The 23153-nt window shown below is 36.3% G+C and overlaps 1 protein-coding gene across 1 annotated transcript in view; it reads left to right on the forward strand.

The window, feature by feature from the left end:
- The window catches only part of FAM227B (family with sequence similarity 227 member B), a 204156-nt gene that overhangs the window by 155365 nt on the left and 25638 nt on the right, over positions 1–23153 (forward strand). Inside the window, exons 13-14 of the mRNA XM_023751674.1 lie at positions 15748–15845; positions 19927–20087. Coding sequence (XP_023607442.1) covers positions 15748–15845; positions 19927–20087 — 259 coding nt within the window. The remainder of the gene's footprint in view (positions 1–15747; positions 15846–19926; positions 20088–23153) is intronic.

Raw genomic sequence — 23153 nt, forward strand, 5'->3', positions numbered from 1 at the left:
AATGGTTAAAATTAAACATACACATACAGAAATTAAAACTTAGCAATATGCTGTTTGTAAAAAAAGATCTAAAATTAAATGACACAATCTGATCATCTTACTAGATACCAAAAAATATAATATTTAACATGATTTAATAGTCATTCTTAATAAAAAATGAAATAAATTTAGTTTGTTGAGAATTATAGGAAAACTTCATTTATTTGATATAGGGCAACACAACACACCTGCAGAACATCAGATTTAATGTGGTACACTAAAAAGAGAGTCACTGCTTCATTCAACTTTATTACTTCAGGTTTTAGTCAATATAATAAGTGAAAAAAAATTATATGATAACACCTGTAGAACTAAGATGATAGCTAATCTCAATCTAATAATTGCTCCTACCAAGATTTTCTTTGCCTGTTACATGTCTTTTTATTTTAATAATTTTATAAGTACATTGTTCTAAACAGTTTTATTTCTAATTTCTTGTTCAAATGTGTTAAATTTGCTGTTAAAAAATTATTGGTGTTCCCTACATATCAGCCTGCCTTCCATCAGCCATCAACTGTGTCTTGGTTGAAGGGTTGCCAAAATTGCTTTGCCCACACATGGAGGACTAGAATTAATACCCCTTGAGGGAAATTGCTTAACCAATGACTGAAGAGAGAGAGAGTTAATAAATACCAGAACTCCCCCACCCCTCTCCTTGGCTGGGATAATTCTGATGCATGTGTTTTACACTTTTTCCCTAGAGTTTCTCTAGGATTATAGTGCATCTTTCATTGACTACCTTTTCTTCCCTCTCCTAGCCATGTTCCTTGCAACTCCCAATAACCTGCTTGCACTGGAATCCTTGGGACAGAGTCTGTGTCTGAAGAGCATAAACTATGCATAGACATAAATAGTAATGATCATAGATATTGAAATGCCTTTCATTTGCTTCATTTTTTAATGCTAGCAGAGTCTAAAACTTATTTTCAAAACGATTTAACAAAAGAAATGCAGAGAAAGCAAATGTGGCAAAAGGTTGAAAACCGGTGGATCTAAATAAAAGTCATAGAGATATTCTATTGTGAGAGTTTTGTATATCTTAAGTTTCAAACTTTTCAAGACAAAAAGTTGGAGAACATGCTGAATGACTTCTAGTTTGCAGATGGCAGCATCAAGTCAGCATTTCCCTTCCCTTCATGGAAAGCATCCAAAAACAAGGAAAATAAACAGCACAAATTCCTTTGAAATTCCACTTCCAATGGTGAAATTAGGAGATAAACAAAATTCAATATCACAAAACAGGTCAGAGGACTTCCCAAAATGAGAAAAAAATGAGGGAGGAGGGAAGGAACAGGGAAAACAAGTGGCAGATGAAGGACATTCTCCAGAAAATTGATATCATGGAGTAGAAGAAAATTATAACTAAAAATTTGCCACACATTGTAAAACTTAATGGTACACTTTTATGAATGAAAAGCACAAGCATAAAGGCAAAAGCTTAGTGTAGAATTGAAAAGATGTGAGGAAGAAAGCCATCAACAGACATGAAGGTGACATTGGAAGGAGCCCAACAGTGAATAAGACACTAATTAAAAGATAGTAAAGTTTTTTGAAGGGGGAATATGAGTAAAATGGATATCAAGAAAAAGTTTTAAATGATAGTTAAGACAGTCAAAGAAACTCCACAACATTGAAGGCCCCAAAGAAGCAAACCAAAATAATAGAAAGAAACAATTATTTTAAATATAAATTATTTTTAAATATAATTTAAAAAATAATTTTCACAATTAAACTTCTCCAGACTTTTATTTGTAGAGTTTAATGTGCAATTAGGTTTGACAGAAATGGTAAATAATGCTGCAATTAATAATAGGGGTTCAAATATTCTTTCAAATTAATGTTTTAGGTTTCTTTGGATAGATTCCCAGAAATTGATTCAGAGTTATAAGGCAATTCCATTTTTAATTTTTGAAGAAACTCATACAGTTTTCCACAGTGGCTGCATCAGCCTGCATTCCCACCAACAATGCACTAGGGTTCCCTTTTCTCCACATCCCCATCAACACTTGTTTGTTAATTTATTGATGATAGCCATTCTGACAGGTGTGAGGTGATATCTCATTGATGATTAGTGACATTGAGCATCTTTTCATATGTCTATTGGCTGTCTTTATGTCCTCTTTGGAGAAATATCTTTTAAGGTCTTTTGCCCATTTTTTAATTGCATTGTTTGTTTTTGGTGCTGAGTTGTATAAGTTCTTTATAAATTTTAGATATTAACCCCTTATCAGATTTATCATTGGCAAGTATGTTCTCCCATTCAGTAGGTTGTCTTTTCATTTTGTTGATGGTTTTCTTTTCTGTGCAAAAAAAACTTTTTAGATTAATGTAGTCCTATTTGTTTATTTTTTCTTTTGTTTCCCTTGACCAAGGAGTTATATCGAAAAAAAAATATTGCTATGAGAAATGTCTGAGATTTTACTGCCTATGTTTTCTTCTAGGACTTTTATGGTTTCAAGTCTTACATTTAAGTCTTTAATCCAGTTTGAATTTATTCCTGTGTATGGTGTAAGAAGTTGGTCTAGTTTCAGTTTTTTTGCATGTATCTGTCCAATTTTCCCAACACCATTTATTGAATACACTGTCTTTACTGCATTGTATGTTCTTGCCACCTCTGTCAAATATTAAGTGACCATAAAGGCATGAGTTTATTTCTGGGCTCTCTATTCTGTTGCATTGATCTGTATGTCTATTTTCATGCCAGGATCATGCTGTTTTCACTATGACTTTGTAGTATATTTTGATATCAGGTGTTATGATTCCTCCAACTTTGTTCTTGTTTCATAAAGATTTCTGTGGCTATTCATGTTTTCCTGTAGTTCCAGATAAATTTTTGGATTATTTGTTCTGGTTTTGTGAAATATGCCATTGGTATCTTGATAGGAATTGCATTGAATCTATAGATTACTTCAGGTAGTATGGGCATTTTAACAATGTTAATTGTTCTTATCCATGAGCAGAGTATATGCTTCCATTTATCTGAATCTTCAATTTCTTTCTTCAATGTCTTATAATTTTCTGAGAACAGGTCTTTCATTTCCTTGGTTAAATTTATTCCTAGGTATATTTTTATGTATTTGTAAATGAGATTATTTTCTTAGTTTCACTTTCTGATAGTTCATTATTGGTATAAAAAAATGCAACCAATTGCTGGATATTTATTTTGTATCCTACTACTTCACTGAATTTACTTATCAGTTCTAGTAGTTTGGGGTGAACTCTTTAGGGTTTTCCATATACAGTATAATATAATGTCATCTGCAAATAATAGCTGTTTTACTTCTTCCTTTCCCATTTTGTTGCCTTTTCTTTCTTTTTCTTGTCTGATTGCTGTAGCTAGGATTTCTAGTGCTATGTCAAGTAACAGTGGTGAAAGCAGACAAATCTGTCTTATTCCTGATCTTAAGAAAAATGCTTTTAGTTTTTTCCCATTGATTATGATGTTAACTGTGCATTTGTCATATATGCCCTATATTATGTTGAAATATGTTCCTTCTATTCCCATTTTGCCAAAAGTTTTTATCACGAATGGGTACTGTGTTTTATCAAAAGCTTTATCTACATCTATTGATATGAATATGATTTTTTAATGTGGAGTAGCACATTAATTGCTTTGCAAATATTGGACCAACTTTGCATGAATCCTACTTGGTCATGATATATGATTTTTAAATGTATTGTTGAATCCAATTTATTAATATTTTGTTGAGGATTTTAGCAGCTATGTTCATCAGGGATATTGGCCTATAATTTTCTTTCTTTGTAGTGTCCTCATCTGGTTTTGAAATTAGGATAATGCTGGCATCATAAAATGAGCTTGGAAGTCTTCCCTTCTCTTGAACTTTTTGGAATAATTTGAGGACAGGTGTTAGTTTGGACTTTTGTTTTTTGGGGAAGTTTATTGATTACTGCTTCAATTTCACTAATTGTAATCAATCTTTTCAGACTTTGTATTTCTTCTTATTTTTTGTTTGTTTATTTGTTTCAAGTGTCAGTATTTTTTTTTAATCTTTATTGTTGAAAGTATTACAGATGTCCCCTTTTGTTTTTTTGGTTGTTTTTTCCTCCCATTGACCCTCTCTTCCCTGCACCAGCCCCTCCCAAGCCTTCCGCACACTATTGTCAGTATCCATGGGCTATGCATATATGCATATAAATTCTTCGGTTAATCTCTTCCTCCTAAACATCCCCCCCACCCCCCACCCCTCACCCCCCACTGCCCACCTTCCCTCTGAAATTCATCAGTCTGTTCATGGTTCTAGTCTCTTCATCGATTTTGTTCATCAGTTCATTTTGTTCATTAGATTCTACATATGAGTGAGATCATGTTATACTTATCTTTCTCTGACTGGCTTATTTATGTTTCGTCTTGATTTAGTTTTAGGAGATTATATGTTTCTAGGAATTTGTCCATTTTATCCAGATTGTTATTTTTGTTGGTATATAGTTGTTCATAATATTTTCATACAATCTTTTGTGTTTCTTTAGTGTCAGTTGTTACTTTTGTTGTTTTAGTCCTGATTTTATTTATTTGGATCCTTTCTCTCTCTCTCCCTCTCTCTTTTTTTATGAGTCTGGTTAAAGGTTTGTCAATCTTGTTTATCTTTTCAAGGAGTTAGATCTTGGTTTCATTGATCCTTTGTATTGTTTTTAGACACTATTTGGTTTATTTCTTCTCTGATCTTCATATTTCATTTTATCTACTCAATTTGGATTTTATTTCTTGTTCTTTTTCAAGTTAGTTTAAGTGTAAAGTTAGATTGTTTATTTGAGATTTTTCTTGTTTCTTGAGATAGGTCTATAATGCTGTGAATTTCCCTCTTAGGACTGTTTTTACTATGTCCCATAGTTTTCAGGTTTCTGTGTTCTTGTTTTCAACTGTTTCAAGGTATCTTTGGATTTTGTCCTTGACCTCATCATTAAGCCATTTATTGTTTAGTATCATGTTATTTAGCTTCCCTCTCTTTATGTATTTTTCAGTTTTTTTTCTTTGTGATTGATTTCTAGTTTTGTACTCTTATGGTTGATGCTTTATATGATTTTAATCTTCTTAAATTTATTGAGACTTCTTTTGTGTCCTAACATTTGGTCTACCCTAGAAAATGTTGCATGTGCATATGACAAGCATGTATATTATGCTGCTTTGGAGTGCAGTGCTCTGAAGATATCAATTAAGTCTATTTGATCTAGTGTGTCATTTAAGGCCACTGTTCCCTTGTTGATTTTCTGTCTTAAAGATCTATCCATTGATGTTAATGGGGTATTAAAGTCCTCTACTATTACTCTATTACTGTTGAACTCTCCCTTTGTGTCCATCAAGATTTGCTTCATGTATTTAGGTGCTGCTATGTTGGGCACAGAAATGTTTACAAGTGTTATATCCTTATGTTGAATTGCTCCCTTTCTCATTATGTAGTGTCCTTCTTTTTCTGTTATTATAGATTTTGTTTTAAAGTCCATTTTATTTTATATAAGCACTGCTACTCCAGCTTTTTATTTTTATTTCCATTTGCATTTGCATGAAATATCTTTTTTCATTTCTTTATTCTTTGCTTGTATGTGTCTTTCTTTCCTAGGTGGATCTCTTGTAGAAAGCATATATATTATTCTTGGTTTCTTATCCATTCAGCTACCCTGTCTTTTGATTGGAATATTTAAGTCATTTACAATTAAAGTGGTTATTGATAAGTATGTATTTATTACCATTTTGTTATTTATAAGTGTTTGTTTTTCTTTCTTTTTCTTAAACAAGACCCTTTAACTATTGTTTAATACTAGTTTGATGGTAATAAGTTTTTAGTTTTGTATGGGAAGCTCTTTATATCTCCTTCAATTTTATATGATAGCCTTTCTGGGTAAAAAGTTGCAGGTCCTTGCTTTTCATCACTTTGAATATTTCATGCCAATCCCTTCTGTCCTGAAATGTTTCTGTTGAGAAATCAGCTGACAGTATGATAAGAGTAACTATCTCTTGCTACAGTTAAGATTCTCTTTGTCTTTAACCTTTGCCCTCTTAATTACGGTGTGTCTTGGTGTGAGCCTATTTGGGTTCATCTTGTTTGGGACTCTCTGTGCTTCCTAGATTTGTGTGTCTTTTTCTTCACCAGGTTAGGGAAGCTTCTAGCCATTATTTCTTCAAATAGGTTCTAAATCCTTTTCTCTCTTTCTTCTCTTTCTGGTACCCCTATGATTCCAATGTTTTTGTACTTCATGTTATTCCATAGGTCCCTAGACTATACTGCTCTAATTGGGTGTTTTCAGATATCTTATCTTTCAAATCACTGATTCAGTCCTCTGCTTCATCTAACCTAATCTTTATTCCTTTTTGTGTATTCTTCATTTCAGATATTGCATTCTTCATTTTGACAGCTTCTTTTTTATGGTTTCTATGCTCTATTTTATGCTGGCTATCTTTTTTTTAAAGTTCTCACTAAGTTCCTTGAGCATGTTTATAACCAATTTTTTGAACTCTATATCTAGTAGATTGCTTGACTCTATTTCATTTACTCCTTATTTTCTGGAGATTTCTCCTGCTCTTTCATATGGGGCATATTTTTTTTGTCTCCCCATTTTTGGTGCCTCTGTATTTTTTGTTTTTGTGTATTAGGTAGATATATGTCTCCCAGTCTTGGTAAAGTGGCCCTTTATAGTAGGTGTCCTGTGGAACTCAGTGGTGCAGTCTACTTGATCACCTGAACTGGGTGCTCCAAGAATGTCCCCTGTGTTGGTTGTGTGAGACATCCTGTTGTAATTTTGTTGTTTTTTTAGAGAGAGTGGAAAGGGGTGCGGGAGAGAGAGAGAGAGACATTGATGTGAGAGAGACACATCAATCGGTTGCCTCCTTCACATACCCCAGCTGGGCCAGGCATCAAACCTACAACCAAGGTACATGCCCTTGGCTGTGAATTGAACCTGCAACCATTTGGTGCACTGGCCGATGCTCTAACCACCTAGTCATGCCAAGTCAGGGCTGTAATTGAGTCTTGATTGCTGTTGGCCCATTTGTTTATGGAGTCGACCCTCAGGTTGGTTGCCTTTGAAGATCAACCCAAACCACAGTGTATGTGCTGCTGTGCAGGTGCTGACCACACAAAATGGGATTTGCCTCAGGTTCTGGCCTGCCGAGATCACCCTTTGTGTATGCCACTTGTGAAGCTAATTGGAGCTTGCTCTGATGTTGTCTAAAGCTTGCCACTGGATGGGTTTGTTCTGGGACATTACTAGGAACTTTAGTGCAGGTAAATGTCAGACACTGTCGGTGACTGGCCCTGTGCAACCTGTTTGGAGCTCCCAAGACATCCACGATTTGTGGCTGCTTCAGCTGAGCCTGGGTATGTGTGGGAAGGACCTAGCTGCTCACCAGGGCCAGCTTCCACCAGCACCAAGCCTGGAGGATGGTCAGCAAAAGGCCCAAGGCACCATGAGATCTGCCTCTACCTGCCGACTGCCTGTTAGGCTCAGTCACTGAAGGAGCCACTGGTGGTATTCAAGTTGCATGAGAGATTCCAAGGTGTTTCTTATGTGCTTTGATGTTTAAAGAACACTGCTGTATGTACCATTCAGTTCTTTCCCACGCACTGTTCATTGTAGTATAATGGTACCAATTATTGTAAAAATAAAATTGGTTCTTGGATCATGGGCTAGTAGCACTCAGTCCTTCTCCCTGAGGAAGTGTCATTAAGAATGACAGGTCCTCCCTAGGTACTAATTCAAACCTTCCATAAATTTTATTAGTGTCTTGTGGTCTTGCAAAAGAAACTTCTAATGGTATTCCTTCTCTTAGTTTGATTGATTTGATTAAATTTTGATTCAGTTAGTCTGGGGAGAAGCTTAGTGGTAGGCCAATCAAAGAATTTGGGATTACCAGCCTTATAAGAACCAATTCTATTCTAATCGTTCATTTTGACTATGAATTTCTCATTCATTTAGAAGAACTTGGTTTAATTAAAAGCAGAACCAAATACTGAAAGTTTGATCTTGGAATATGGGCTTATTTTAAGGCATATTGTTAGTGGTAAATATTGAGAATCCACTCATGGAAGAGGTTTGAGTGTCTATAATTTATTTTTTTTAAATAATGGAATAAAATGCTAGTTTCTTTGTTCAGTAGAGAAGTCTAACTTACAGTAAACACTCTGATGGAAATATTTTGGTGAAAGGGCGGGGAACTGACACTGCGTCACTAGGACTTCTGCCAGCACTTTTCCCATTAGAGCACAATGGCTCCAAACAAAGAGGAAATGATATGGGTAAACCACAGCACCCTCCATACAACATTTACACTGAGAGGAAACACAATGAGCTCTTACTAGTTTTCTTCCACCACATTTGACCCCTCCATCCACATTTTGAAAGAAACACGTATTTAATATAAATCACACATAGAACTGACCTCACAAAATGTGAACTCTTTACCACTTTGATTTCATTATTTCAAGGTTTTGAATTTCTTAATTTACAATACTTCACTTTATTCCTCTATGGTAACAGGTAACTAACTATGCATTCCTTGGCTTCTGTTTTCTCCATCATTTTCAGTGGTAGGGATGGTCCATTCCTGTTTCATTTACAAAATTTATGATAATTTGAAATAATTAAGCTCATTATCAACTTTATGACTTAAAGGGGAAAACCACATCACTCACATCATTTGTTAAGCAACTGTAGTACTTAAATGAACTCATAATTAGCCACTAATTATTTCAATCATCCTCAAAGATTTGAGTTCAGTCCATTATTTCTGGACAAACACATAGTAACAATCAGCTTACACTAGGATAACCACTCCATCATAAACTCCTTTGCTCTTTTCCTTCTTCATATTCTTAGGACATTTCCTAAGGTAACCTTTTGCTGCAACCAGGGTGGTCTTTTCAAGATCCTGCCCAAATGCCTGTTACCCAATCTCACCCTATGTACACGCCATTGGCCTAATTCTTTTTCCATGTCTGAACTCCCACAAATCTGATCAGTTGTTTTTGTTTTTTTTAAATATGTTTCTATTGGCTGCCTCCTACCCACCCCCTACTAGGGATCAAGCCTGCAACATGGGCATGCGCACTGACTGGGAATTGAATGGGCAACCTCTCAGTACATGGGAACATGCTCAACAAACAGCCACATCGGCCAGGGCAAATCTGATCCATTTTTAAATGAGCCTTCTTTGACAACCTCATCCCACAAACAGTCTCTGTCCCATCCTAAAAGTTCTATTTCCAATACAAGCTCTTTGCCTCTTTCTATTAACTTTGTAATAGACATGGAATTAATTATTCACAAGTATTTTCTGTAGATAATTTACCAACCTGTTTGATTATAATTGGCTGCTGAATCTATGGACTCTATCTTTTACTTCTTTTTAACCTGGTAGTGTTTTTCACATAGTCCACAAGAAATGTTTCTTGAAGGAATGCATGAATAAATCAGTAAGTGGAAAACAGCAGATTTAGGCTGAAAAAGTCATTTGTGGGTTTTTCCCACTTATCAAAGGATTAATTTAATCTATTCCCTCATGTCTTAATTTATATAATTTAAAATAAGGCATGCAATTTGAACATAAATTTTAACTTTTTTTAAGACCTCACTTTTTCAAATGAGGAACTTGAGACTCAAGTGAAAAGTGGATTGCTAGAGATTGCATATATAGCCATGGCAAAATTAAACCAGAATTTAGATTCCCGAATCCTAATACTGTGCTCTTCCAAAGGGCAGTGCTTTGCGGTGAACACACCAGGTTAGCATTAGCCATTAGGCCATTTCAAGAAAGGGTTAAATAAATGCAGTTCATATTGCATATCACATGTTTAAACCCTTTCTTTAAAATAATAGGCAATATATTTATGTATATACTTAGTTATGTATATTCCCATCTTTTTTCCGTAAGAGTTTTGGTAGCTTTACATAAATGTTTCAGAACAAGAGCATAAAATAGCATGTTAAATAAGCAGATGAGGAAAAGAGGGCTAGGCAAAAATGAGATAGAAAAAGAAAAGTCCGAAATGATTTTACAACATAAAATCTTACTGAAAACTCTTTTACTTTTGCTAGATTTAGCTCACAAATATGATTGGTTCTAAGCTTTCTATCTGCCAAGGAAAGGAAGTGACAATGTCATGTACATAATTTAGCAGTTGCCATAAAATAAAAACAAACCATTTGTGCGTATGAAGCACTCTATATCATACTAGAGGCCCAGTGCACGAATTTGTGCATAGATGGGGTCTGGCCGGCCCACCCCGATCAGGGCCGATCAGGCTGGGCTGGCCAGGGTGAGGAGCCATGGACAGTTGGCTGCCCAGCCCTGCCCCCAATTGGGGTAGGAGGTCCAATCGAGAGAGGGGTCAGCTGAGGAGAGGGGCTGCGGGCACTTGGCCAGCAGGCCCTAACCCCTGGTCTAACTCCCAGTCGAACTCTTGGTCAAGGGAACAATTTGCATATTAGCCTTTTATTATTTTCACTAGAGGCCCGGTGCACGACATTCATGCACTGGGAGGTGTGGGGTTCCCTCAGCCCGACCTGCACCCTCTCCAATCTGGGAGCCCTCAGGGGAGCCCTCTCCAATCCAGGAGTTTCTGTCTGTCTTTGCAATCATGTGAGCGAATTGTCTGAGACCCCAACTCAGTTTGGTTTGTTGCTCACAGAATAATAAAGGCATTTTTTTTCTTTGCTTCATTGGTGGAGATTTCCTGGAAGTTTTAGGATATCTTCCCTCTAATTTTTCCTAGACACTCTGATTTTACTTATGTCTCTCACCTTTGCTTTCCCTCCATCCCCCACCACAACAGTAACTTGCTCCAGGCTCACTTTGCTCTAGTGTCTAGGACAGTGGTCGGCAAACTGTGGCTCGCGAGCCACATGCAGCTCTTTAGCCCCTTGAGTGTGGGTCTTCCACAAAATACCGACTTCTGCGCATGGGTCACAAAGTTTCAATCGCACTGTACGTGCACGCCCGCAAGTGGTATTTTGTGGAAGAGCCACACTCAAGGGACCAAAGAGCCACATGTGGCTCGCAAGCCGCAGTTTGCCAACCACTGGTCTAGGAGATCTGTATGCCATCAGAACTATGATTCCCAGCATCCCTGGTGCTCCCCGCACTCTGGGCTTCTGCTTCAAGTCCTGGGGCTGCCACCAGAACTACTATTCCCAGAATTCCTGGTGCTCCCCATGCTCTTGGTTTTCCCTTCCTGCTCTATCTCCATCCCACGGCCTCCCACTCTGCCAAGTCCTCCAACCCGCCAGCTCTCCCTCTCTGCTCTCCATCTGGCAGCTTGGGGAGCCAAGTTCCCCAAGTCGCTCCACTCTCTGCTGGCTCTTCTGCTCTGCTCTCCGCCTGGAGGCTTGCGGGGAGCAACCAAGGGGGCCACGTCCCCCCAAGCCACTGGCTCTCCCGCTCTGCTCTTCGCCCAGTGCCTGTGTATGCAAATTAACCCACTATCTTTGTTGGGTTAATTTGCATACTCAGTCCTGATTGGCTGGTGAGTGTAGCAGAGGGATGGGCAATTTACATGTTTCTCTTTTATTATATAGGATACTAGTGTCCCAGTGCATGGATTCATGCACATTGAAAGGAAATTAATTAGAAGATATATTTTAATATCACTATTCGCCCTTTCTCTATCATAAAAGTGTCAACCAAATTCATGATCAACAATGACAGATCAAAACACATGTGTGCAATTGACGCCAGTGAGAGCTTTATACATGAAAATAAACTTGCTTAATTAGACCTGCTTTCTGATTTAGCTAAACTTTTTCCAGCCCAGTGAAGCACCCCAACTTCAGGTAATGGTCAGTAACACAGCAGTAAATATCAACACAAAGCACAATATTATTGTAGATTACGCAGTGAGAACAAAGGGTGAAATATTTAACTGCAGCAGTGTTTGACTATATTTTGCACAGTGAGAAAACCTGAAGTCATTTTCAAGATCCACCATTTCTTACTTCTTTTAAGTTGGGTCAAGTTTCTAAACTTTCTAAATCTCTGTTTTCTGGCTAATGAAAATAGGTTTTCACCAAGTCTCCTATCTCCCTACTCCAGGACTTCTGTGAGGATCAAATGAGATGAGGCACATGAAAACACTTCACAAACACTTGGTTAAATTGTAAAATGTTTGCACCTGGCTATAAAGCAAGTTGGGTTCTTGGGCTGAAGAAACTCCAAGGAAGCTAGTTGCTAGAGAGAGGAAGCCGGGCATTGCTACGTGATGTCATTACCCAGCACCCACAGCAACCGTTTCTGGGCTGGGCTGGGCTGGGCTGTGGACCACATTTTGTACCATAGGGTCTTAGGAGCATCAGCTGTAATTTGGTGGGGTGTCGCTCCAGGGTGGTGGTGGGGCCTGTGTCCACTTGGGGGAAGCCGAGTGTTGGTTTGTTGGCGCCAGGTCTGTGGTGCCATTTATTCTTAAATGGCCAGTGCGCATCATGGCAGTTCCTGCATTGAACATCTTCCCCCTGGTGGCCAGTGCTCATCATAGCTGCCAGTTGGACAGATGGACATTTAGCCTTTTATATACCTACTAAAGCCCCAGTGCATGAATTCGTGCATGGGTGGGGTCCCTCCTGGCCAATCAGGGCTGTCTTGCCCAGTCCTGATCGGACCGGCTGGGGGAAGGGACCGTGGGAGGTTAGCCGGCAGCAGGAGGTTGGCTGTGGGAGTGCACTGACCACCAGGGGGCAGCTCCTGCATTGAGCATCTGCCCCATGGTGATCAGTGTGCGCCATAACTACCAGCCAGTTGTCCAATGGTCCGGTAGTCTGGTCATAACGGTCACTTAGGCTTTTATATATATAGATATAGATACTAAGACTAGATAGTATTTTTCCTGTGAATTCTTAGATCAATCAGGATATGCTATATTATGCTGTAGTAAGAACTTCAGCAAAATCTTAGTGGCTTATGCTGATAAAGATTTATTTTTCACTCACACTGTATACATTGCATACAGACTGGAGTCTCTATTAGTGTAGAAACTCAGACATCCATGCCAAAGAATATTTCATCTCATTCACAATAATCACTGCCTCAGGCAAAGAGAATTCAATGAATTGAGTATTGGCTTTTAAATCTTCATCTCAAAAAAACAAAACATTATTTCAATTCAAATTTTATTATTTTATTGCACAGTGCAAACCACATGGCCATACTTATCTCAAAGACATTAGTGGTTTTCAGTCCTATCATGTACCTTGGAAGGATAAATAGGTGAATATTTCTGAACAGCCTAATTGATTACCACACTCTTCCTAGGAAAGCTCTCTATAATGTAATGACTATGTTGACATAGTAAATGCAGATAACATTGAGCAAGGGCATAAAGATAAAGCATAATATGGTAAAAAAAAAAAAAGTGCTAAAGGTGACCAGGAAAATTTAGTGCTAATACATAGCTCTTTGCTGGTCTACCTTAACTAAAGAATATCTCTCAGATGTCTCTAAAGCAGCGGTTCTCAACCTGTGGGTCACGACCCCTTTGGGGGTCAAAGACCCTTTCACAGGGGTCGCCTAAGACCATCAGAAAACACATATATAATTACATATTGTTTTTGTGATTAATCACTATGCTTTAATTATGTTCAATTTGTAACAATGAAAATACATCCTGCATATCAGATATTTACATTACAATTCATAACAGTAGCAAAATTACAGTTATGAAGTAGCAACGAAAATAAGTTTATGGTTGGGGGTCAGCACAACATGAGGAACTGTATTAAAGGGTCACGGCATTAGGAAGGTTGAGAACCACTGCTCTAAAGGAATAGATAAAACTTAATCAGTCCTCAATATTTTCAATATTTTTTCTCAACAAAGCTTTTATACGTATGAAGTAATAGTGAGTTTGAATTTATACTCTTTAAAAATAATATTAATAACAACATTGATTAACATGTAACCTTACAATGTGCCAGGCACTATGATTTGCATATATGCTCTTATTTTTATGCAGTTAACAAGTATATAAGGTAACTATTATCATCTTCCAATTTTATTTGAAGAAGCTGAAGCTTAAAGAAATTCATTTGCCCAAGGTCACGTCATCTACAAATGGCGGAGCTGGTGTTTAAATCTGTTTCCATCTGACTCCAAGGCCTGCGTGCTTAACTCATACACGACTCTGCTTCAGGGTGCAGATTACGTTCACATGTGTGTGCTTTCAACTGTTATCTTTCCAGTATTTCTTTATACAAATGAGAGCAAATATAAAATATGCTTATTTCCTCTCGTTTACTGTATACTAAAGGTAGCATACTGTATAAGTGAATTAAATAATACACACTATACCAGTGATAGCGAACCTTTTGAGCTCGGCGTGTCAGCATTTTGAAAAACCCTAACTTAACTCTGGTGCCGTGTCACATATAGAAATTTTTTGATATTTGCAACCATAGTAAAAAAAAAAAAAGATTTATATTTTTGATATTTATTTTATATATTTAAATGCCATTTAACAAAGAAAATCAACCAAAAAAAATGAGTTCACGTGTCACGCGTGTCATAGGTTCACCATCCCTGCTCTATACAGTGTTCTGCACCTTGCTTCATTTAATGCTATGACTTTCAGGTCTCTACATCAGTATGGGGATTTTCCTCATTGTTTTTTTACAACTGAGTCGTATTCCTTCAAATGGAGGTGCCTTAGTTTATTCAACCACAACTTTATTGCTAAATACATGGGTTGTTTATCATCTCCAAATTTTCAAGTTATGTCACAAATCAATAAACTTGTACCTATGATCTTTCCTACTTATGTAACAGGTTGTGTAGTAAATATTCTCAGGAGAGAAATCACTGGATCAAAGCGAAAATATGTAATTTTGGTAGATATTGTCGGATTCCTCTTCATACATTCTATGCTTTTAAGCAGGTTTTAAAGAAAAGAAATTATGTGGTTTACTACTTTTCTTGCCAATTTTAACTCCAACTCAATCTAATGTTGGTTCCACTCAAAATTTTAAAATGCAGATTCCTTGCTAACCAATCATTTAACCTCTGCCAGAAATAAATCCCCACTTGCCTCTAGTATTTCAGGCTAATATTTAAAATATTCTCATGTATAAATGTTAAAAATCAATTCCAGTGACTTTCCTCAACACCTCAAAGGTTTCGCATCAACATCACAGCCTCTAGATCTAATTGGTCTACCTGGTAACTGACAATAATGAGTGCCAGAATGTAGCATAAGCCTCTTAGATCACCTGTTTTCTCTGCTCTGTGTTAAGATATCTTAATAACCAGCTTTTAGGCTGACTGACATAGCTGATTAAATCGTACAATTCTGTTTTTTAAGACATGGCAAGATTCCCTAGATATCCTCATGTGCACTCATGCTGGTTGCAAGGAAAAATTGCCAGTAAGGGTATGTAGTCAGTATGTGGAAAAGGTGAACTCTAGGATCAAGCCTCCTATTACACTTAACGAGAGGGTCATGAAAAGAGCTCTGGACTCAGAAGCAAAAGACCTAGACCTGTATCTTCTCCATGTATTCTTAATAAATGGTAGCTTAGAGCAAGTCATGAGAAAATAAAATGCAATATTCATTTTCTCTGACTAGGGCAAGCTATAACAATATCCTAAACTTCTCCCATCCTTCTTTGCCTCTGTCCATGTTTAGAGTGAATCGCTAAGAGAAAGAAGGGGCATCATGTCTTTTTGTCAAGAAAAAAAACCCAGAATTTTAAAAAATATTTTATTTTCTATTTTAGCTATAGACTTCAATATGACGAAAATTTTTAAGATCCCATCAGGATATACATTATCCACATCCAAGGACGAATCAAGAATATTAAAACCATCAGCAAAGGTTTGGAATAGAGTGATTATTTTTTTTAAGTTCTTCTATAATTAGCAATATAATTAGTTGAATAGCTTTACATAGACATGTTGAATATTTCATTCTTGGTATATATCTTAGGAAAAAATAATGATCAAAGTGATTTATTGGAAAGTTAATCTAATATAAAAACTCTTGTTTTGTTTTTGTTTTTCCTTAAAAAATCCTCCTGTGTAATGAGAAAAGACATGGTATTTACTTTTTCTCTCATTTCTGGCACTACTCTCTGGATTAACATATAAACGTGACTGTGATCTCAATAAGCATCCGTCAAAGTTGCAGGGAAAATGTCAAAGGAGTTTTTGGTAATGGTTGGCCTGTCCCCACCTCTTAAGCCAGGGTCTTGGAATAACTGAGTACATACATGTAGACACTGTTACTGTTAAGTCTAAAATGCTCTGTTTCTCCACTTTCCTGAAGGTGCCTCCAAAATAGAGATCCTATGGACTTGCTACCTTGTGATGCTTTAGCAAGATTTGATGAGGTTATTGGCTTAAAATTCTGAATTTGATCTCTTGTTAGATTTTAAATTTGTTGAAGTCTCTATTGCTAAAATTTATCTGAATTATCTAGTCAAGTCTGGCCATTATTTTAAATTTTAAACTATGCCTGTATAAAAGCCACTTTCTGAAAGTCAGTATACATATTTCCTGGTCTCTAATAATCCAGGTGTATAGAATCTCTTCCAACCTTCACAGTGCTACAAAGTGTGGTTTGTAAGTACTTAGCATAGAAAGTGGTGATCTCTAGGAGTCAATTTGGGATCCATGACAATATCACACCTTTTTTGGTGGCAGGAGGAGATCACTAGATTTAGAAATCAGGGAAATATAACAGAAATTGTATATCTGATCTTCAGCAAACACTAAAAATGGTCTTGCTTACAAGTTGAAGAAATCTGGACAGATGGATGTGTGACTGTACAACCTTTTCAAGATAACACTATTAAAAGCTAGAAAGCAAATATTGTAGGTACATCTTATTGCATTATTGGTCCTGTCCCATGCAGACTACTTTATCAACAACTTGGATAAAAATATGGTTGCCATTTTATGAGATATGTAGAAGTCATACACATAGAAGAATTATTAATACATTGGATGACAGGCTAAAGTAAAAGGCCTGATCTTAGAAAATAAACTTTTAATATGGAAAAATAGGGGTCCAAAATTACAACTGCTGAGGTACAGTATAATAAGGCCTTGGCTTAGGGGCATCTGAAAAGGCTTGGGAATTATTTTTAACAGTAAGATCTGTATGTGTCAATAGGAGGATGTTGTTGACTCCCAAATCTACTGTATTCTTGGCTATTGAAATAGATACATGGGTTTTACTCTATGCTGATTTGATAATAATTGTGTATTATACTCATTTTGGAGAGCTTCATTATAAAAGAATCTAGACCAAGCATGTCAAACTCAAAGGCTAACACGGGCCAAACAAACAAGGTTTAAGTTTATGTGGCCGCAAAAAAAAAAAAAGCTTCAATTTTCATAGAAACATAGGTCTATTTTGATGGAGATATGCTGAATACAAAGGGCTGAAATAAATGAGTAATCATTAACATAAAATAATAGAACATTTTAATAAAAATTAATATTTTTCTTGAACATTAACTTACCAGACACTGAATAGCTGCACAAATTAATAAGTATAACACAAATAAACCTATTTTTCTTGTTCTCCGAAAGTGAAATATTTCCTATTGAATACACCAAGCAAGTCAGTACAAGACTAATGACATGGCAATCGGCTGCTAAAATATTCAATGCTAGTATTAGTGGAGAGAAATGGTGCGCCTGTGTGTAAGGCATGTAAGGGAAATGAATGCAACACGATTATAGTAATCAGTCATTAGTGAAAGTTGTAGTTCATTATTAATAATTATGTATAACAGGATATTGTAAAAATTAAGCTATGAAATTTCTATTAAAATGTTTCTTACATACAGTTATATTGGCTGGGCCGCAAAAATATTTGTTGTGGGCTGCATGCAGCCCACGGGCTGCGAGTTTGATATGCCAGGTGTAGATAATCTGAAGCATTCTGAACATAATATAACCAGAATGATGAAGGATTCCAAAACCATATTATTTGGGGAATGGTCAAGATATTTAAAGACATTTCTACTAGAAAAGAAAAAACCCTGGCAACCTTATTAACTGTTTTCAAATAGAGAGCTACTGTAGGAAAGCAAGATTAGACTTTTTCTGTGTGGCTCAAAAAAAAATATTTTTACCAATACAAAGCAAAACATTTTTTACTTTTATCAATAAGTGAAAGCTATAGGAAGACAGTTTTCAACATAAAGAAGAGGCTGCTTTTTTTTTTTTAAGCACCGGGGTTGTCCAAGTGATGAATGGGTCCCTGTTGGTTTCAAATTCTCACAAGAGCATTGGCAGGACACATATTAAAACACCAAAAATCAAAGTTTAGTTTTACAATCATTATCAGCAATTATCCTGTAATAAATTAACAGAAAACTTCAGCACCAAAACCATTTCTTAGACTTTCTGGTTCACCCCTGGTGATCCTTCCAAAGTTTATAGGATTGCTTGCTTCTTCAAAATTAGTACCAAGTTGTTCTTTGACGATGAAAGCCCTGTTTATGGAATCAAAGTTCTCTGACAATTTTCTGTTAGATCTTTTGTGGAGTGAATAAAAGCAGTGGGACTTCTGTTAGTTGTTTTGGCTATTTTGAATATGTCTAACAAGAGTTCTTTGGGCAACATGGGACCTTCTGATATAAAGTATCTAAGAAAATGGCTAAGGCTCAACAAAACACTGATTTTGCATTTAATACCTAGTTCGGCTCTTGCCTGGTTCAACTATCCTTAAAAAATCAGGGATCCTCACAGCAGAAGAAGGAGCTATAAAGTGTAGTTTTTGTAAGTTGAAAACTGGTAACTGAAGGAAAAAATAACAGAAATGTCTATTCGTAGTATTTCAGTAAGATAGAGTTTTTATCTTACAATACACAAGATAGAAGCCTGGAAAGGGGTCATAAAATGATCTTTTGATACAGGCCATTTTTCTTTTTAATCTAAATAAAGGTTGGCTTGGTTTTGCATGTAATTTAAAAATCAGACTAGATATAATCTGATGTAAATTGTCATGGATTAAGGTGAAGGAAATGATTTATATCATAGGAAATACATCTGATATTGATATTTAATTTTCACCATCAAAAAATTGCTTTTGATTCTCATAGTTCCACTTTTAAAAATAATTCTGGAGCAACTAGGAATAAATACAATTAAAAATAACCATAAGCAAAAGAAATACAAGAGAATTTTATGTATCAGTAAAAGCACATAAGAATAAAATCTTATTTCCCCACAGGAAATGGAATCAATAATAAATCTCTCTTCTAGGCCTTATAAATATTGAGAAAAGACAACATATGAATAGTTGCTATACTGACCTTGTTTCCCACAAGGAGTCAATCTTGAAGCAATTATATTTATGATTGTTGTTTCATTGACATAGAATTCGTGGTCAACATTTTTTTCCACCAACACTTTGATTGTTATCCAACTGCCTCTGATGTCTTTTGTTCTAATGAGAAGTCAGCTGTTAATCTTATTAAGAATCCCATATATACTGTTTTTCTCTTGATGTTTTTTGAGATTTTTCTTTTTTGTCTTTGTCTTTCAACACTTTGACTATGATACGTCTAGGTGTGAATTTATCCTACTTGAAGTTAAGCTCCTTGGGAAGTTTCATTCATTATTTCTTTATCTATTTTCCCCCTTTTCTAGGCCTCTGTTCCTTTTCTTCATTCTTTTTATTTCTATTCTTCAGAAAAAATAATCTCTATTGACCTATTTCAAGCTTGCAAAAGGCTAGGTGGGCTTTACTGCATATACTCATAGATTCATACATTAGTAAATTTCTTTAATTAAGAAGATGCTTTGAAGTATTTACTTTTATTTATTCTAATATACTAGATGGTAGTTTTATTCAAGTTATAATGCAGTTATAATTTATTTACAATTCTTTAAGAACACACCAAATTAATAACTGACTTTATTTTTTCTTCCCCTCACAGTCCCATTATAATAGCCCTGGTCCAGAGTTTAGCCGTGTGCTCTTCAATATTGGAGGTCACAGTCCACTGATTTTATATTATCTTAAGATGCATGAGCTAACAGGTATTTACAACACCCTTAGGCGACCCAAGATTAGGATCACTGAAATATCAAAAGAACCATATCCTTTTTTAAGCTTTTTAAAAATACTATCTATTTCTAAAATATCCAAAATGTTTTCCTAAATGTCTTAATTAAGAAAAAATAACGCATTTTTAACCAAAGCTTTTACTTAGCATTTAATTATGTTCAAAACTTTTGTAGCATGTTTGGTTAAAGTATTTTCTATGAGTTTTCATGCAACAAAAATAAGTCAAACACAAAACCTAGGAACTTTAGAAACTGATATAGTTAGCTCTTTAGTAACAGACTATCTTTGCAACTTACTGTTCAGTGTTCAGTTTCAAACATTTGTCAGAACCATGAGAAATGGGCTTCTAGGCATCTCCAGAAGAGAGTTTTAAACATGTTTTAGTGGCATCCTTTGTTCCGTAGAAAATGTATCAAAAAGCTTAATGTGTAAAATATAAAATAAGTGAAATTGGAACTCTTTGCTTACAGCAGGGGTGAGGGGCCAGAGTTCTATTTACACTCCTGTGTTCCCTCTGTATAACCCATCCTGGCCCAGGCCTGTCTGGGGACATGCAGATGAAGCCCCAGGGGATCTAATAGTGTGCCCTCCAAACTGGAACATACACAGCTCTCACTGGAAAAAAAAAGATATCAAGAGTCTTGTTTACATGTACTTCTATCTTGAAAAACAAAAAAGAAGTTGCATTTCACTAGTATTTAGTAAACAGGTACCCTCACTCAGCTGATATTTCAGTCTGCACTCTACCATGCTGATGAATAATGATGGCATCTTTGCTCTTGTGTAATTTTCTGAGCATCACAACATAGTGCTGTTTTCTTTGGGGAGGTTAAGCAGATTTATAGATTATATCATCTAGCTTAACTAAATTAACAACTCACTAGTGAAACAATAGTTTTAAAAGATTTCTGGAAAGAACTGTAGATTGATGATAATATTTATGATGCAAGGATAAATTAGATTCCACATATAAACTAAGAAACAAAATAGAAAACAGACTCATAGCTGTCAGAGGAGAGGAGAGGTGGGGGCTGGATGAAAAGGTAAAAAGATTTAAGCAAAAAACAAAACAAAACAAAACAAAAACAACTCATAGACAGACAACAGTATGGTCACTACCAGAGAGAAATGGGGGTGGGGGAGGTGGAGAGGATAAAGGGGATAAAGGGGGGTAAATGGTGATGGAAAGTGACATGATTTGGGGAGGTAAACACACACTACAATATACAGATGATGTATATAGAATTGTACACCTGAAACCAATATAATTTTATTAACCACTAGAACCCCAATAAATTCTATTTTAAATAGAATAAATTTTATAAAAAAGAAATGGCAGAACAGTATTTCTCCTCCTCCTTGAAGGAGTGCATTTTCAGCCACATTAAGAGATGAAATTAATGGTGGCCCATTTAGTTCTACCCAGATGTCAACCAAAAATATAAAAATAAAAATCTTCAAAAACACTATTTGAAATATGGATATACATCTATATATCATTTTATAAACAATGAATCTAACCCTAAATGTATGTTAAATGATAGTATGCCAGTTTAATTTACAAGGCATTTGTAAACCAACTATCTAGATATCAACACAAATCTCTATAATTTGAGGACTAAAGGTTTGGTGTACCATTAATAAACATTAAATTTTATTTTTTAAAAATTTCATCTCACTGTTTTCTATTTCTACACTGCATATTTTTATAATGAGCATAACATATTATTACAGATTGATGTGTATATAATTTATACATTTAAAATTATACCTATATGGAGTGTGCTCACGTAGCTTTTACTCATGGGGTACATGATCAGAAAAATGTGGAGACCACTGCTCTAGCAGACCTCAGACCTCTTCCCAGGTCACTTCTTCTCCCACATTTCAATCAAGACAACCTCTAGCCTCACTGACCACAAGCACATGGAATTAACTTGGGTGGCTCTGGAACACAAAAAGAAAGGCAAACTATAATGCTAAATCAGTCTTTTTTAAACTTGTCAGTTAAATAATGGAACAAGGATTCTCATCAACCTTGAATTATGTCTAAAACAAAAGTTTTAAACCTCTAGAAGTGAAATTTTTAAGGTATTAAACAACTTTCATAGTAGATTAATTTTATTTTTAACTAATTTTTATTTTGCTTGAAAATTGTTAATCTTTGTATTTATATTTCTGATGAGCATGAATTTATTCAATGGCCATGTAAGAATTCATATCACCAGTTTCCTGAGAATGTGGGAAAAATGTGAGTATGAGTGGGGGTGGGGAAAAGGAGAAGGTGGAGATCTAAAGCATAAAACCTGTTAGGATTATGTCTAATTTAATAAAAAAATTTAAATAAGTCACCCATTGGAAAGTAATGGGTCTTTCCACGATGCTTACTGAGCTTGTAAAATATAATACCCAATGAGAAGAAAACATGTTCCTAGAGCTAATCATGAACAGAATTATAATGATGCCTCACATTCGTCAACACTGGGCAATTTTTTCAAGCATGTGTTGAATTCCCCTATGTATTATCACAGGAATGGCAAGCGTCCTGTGACAGTGGGCAGGCGCCCATCACAGCCACTTCACAGATGAGGAAACTAAAGCACAAGGAGAGTAAGTGGCTTACTGCACAAATTTGCCCCTATAGCCCTGACACTTGGAAAAAAGTGTGTAGCATACAACAGTTGTCAAACAAATGCTAATGGGTGGGTATAGCATGGTTTTATATAAAGACTAGAGGCCTGGTGCACAAAAATTTGTGCACTCGGGAGGGTCCCTCAGCCCGGCCTGTGCCCTCTCTCAGTCTGGGACCCCTCGGGGGATGTCCACCTGCTAGCTTAGGCACGCTTCCTGGGGGATCGGGTTTCAGCTGGCAGTCAGACATCCCTCTGGCAGCCCGGCAGCCCTCGGGGGATGTCCACTTGCCAGGGGGGAGCAGGCCTAAACTGCAGTCAGACATCCTTAGCACTGCTGAGGAGCGGGAGAGGCTCCCGCCAACCACCGCTGTGCTGGCAGCCATCAGCCTGGCTTGTGGCTGAGCAGAGCTCCCCCTTTGGGAGCACACTGAACCACCAGGGGCAGCTCCTGCATTGAGCGTCT

This window comes from Myotis lucifugus, unplaced genomic scaffold (assembly GCF_000147115.1).
Source record: "Myotis lucifugus unplaced genomic scaffold, Myoluc2.0 scaffold_23, whole genome shotgun sequence".
In the NCBI taxonomy this organism is placed as follows: Eukaryota; Metazoa; Chordata; class Mammalia; order Chiroptera; family Vespertilionidae; genus Myotis; species Myotis lucifugus.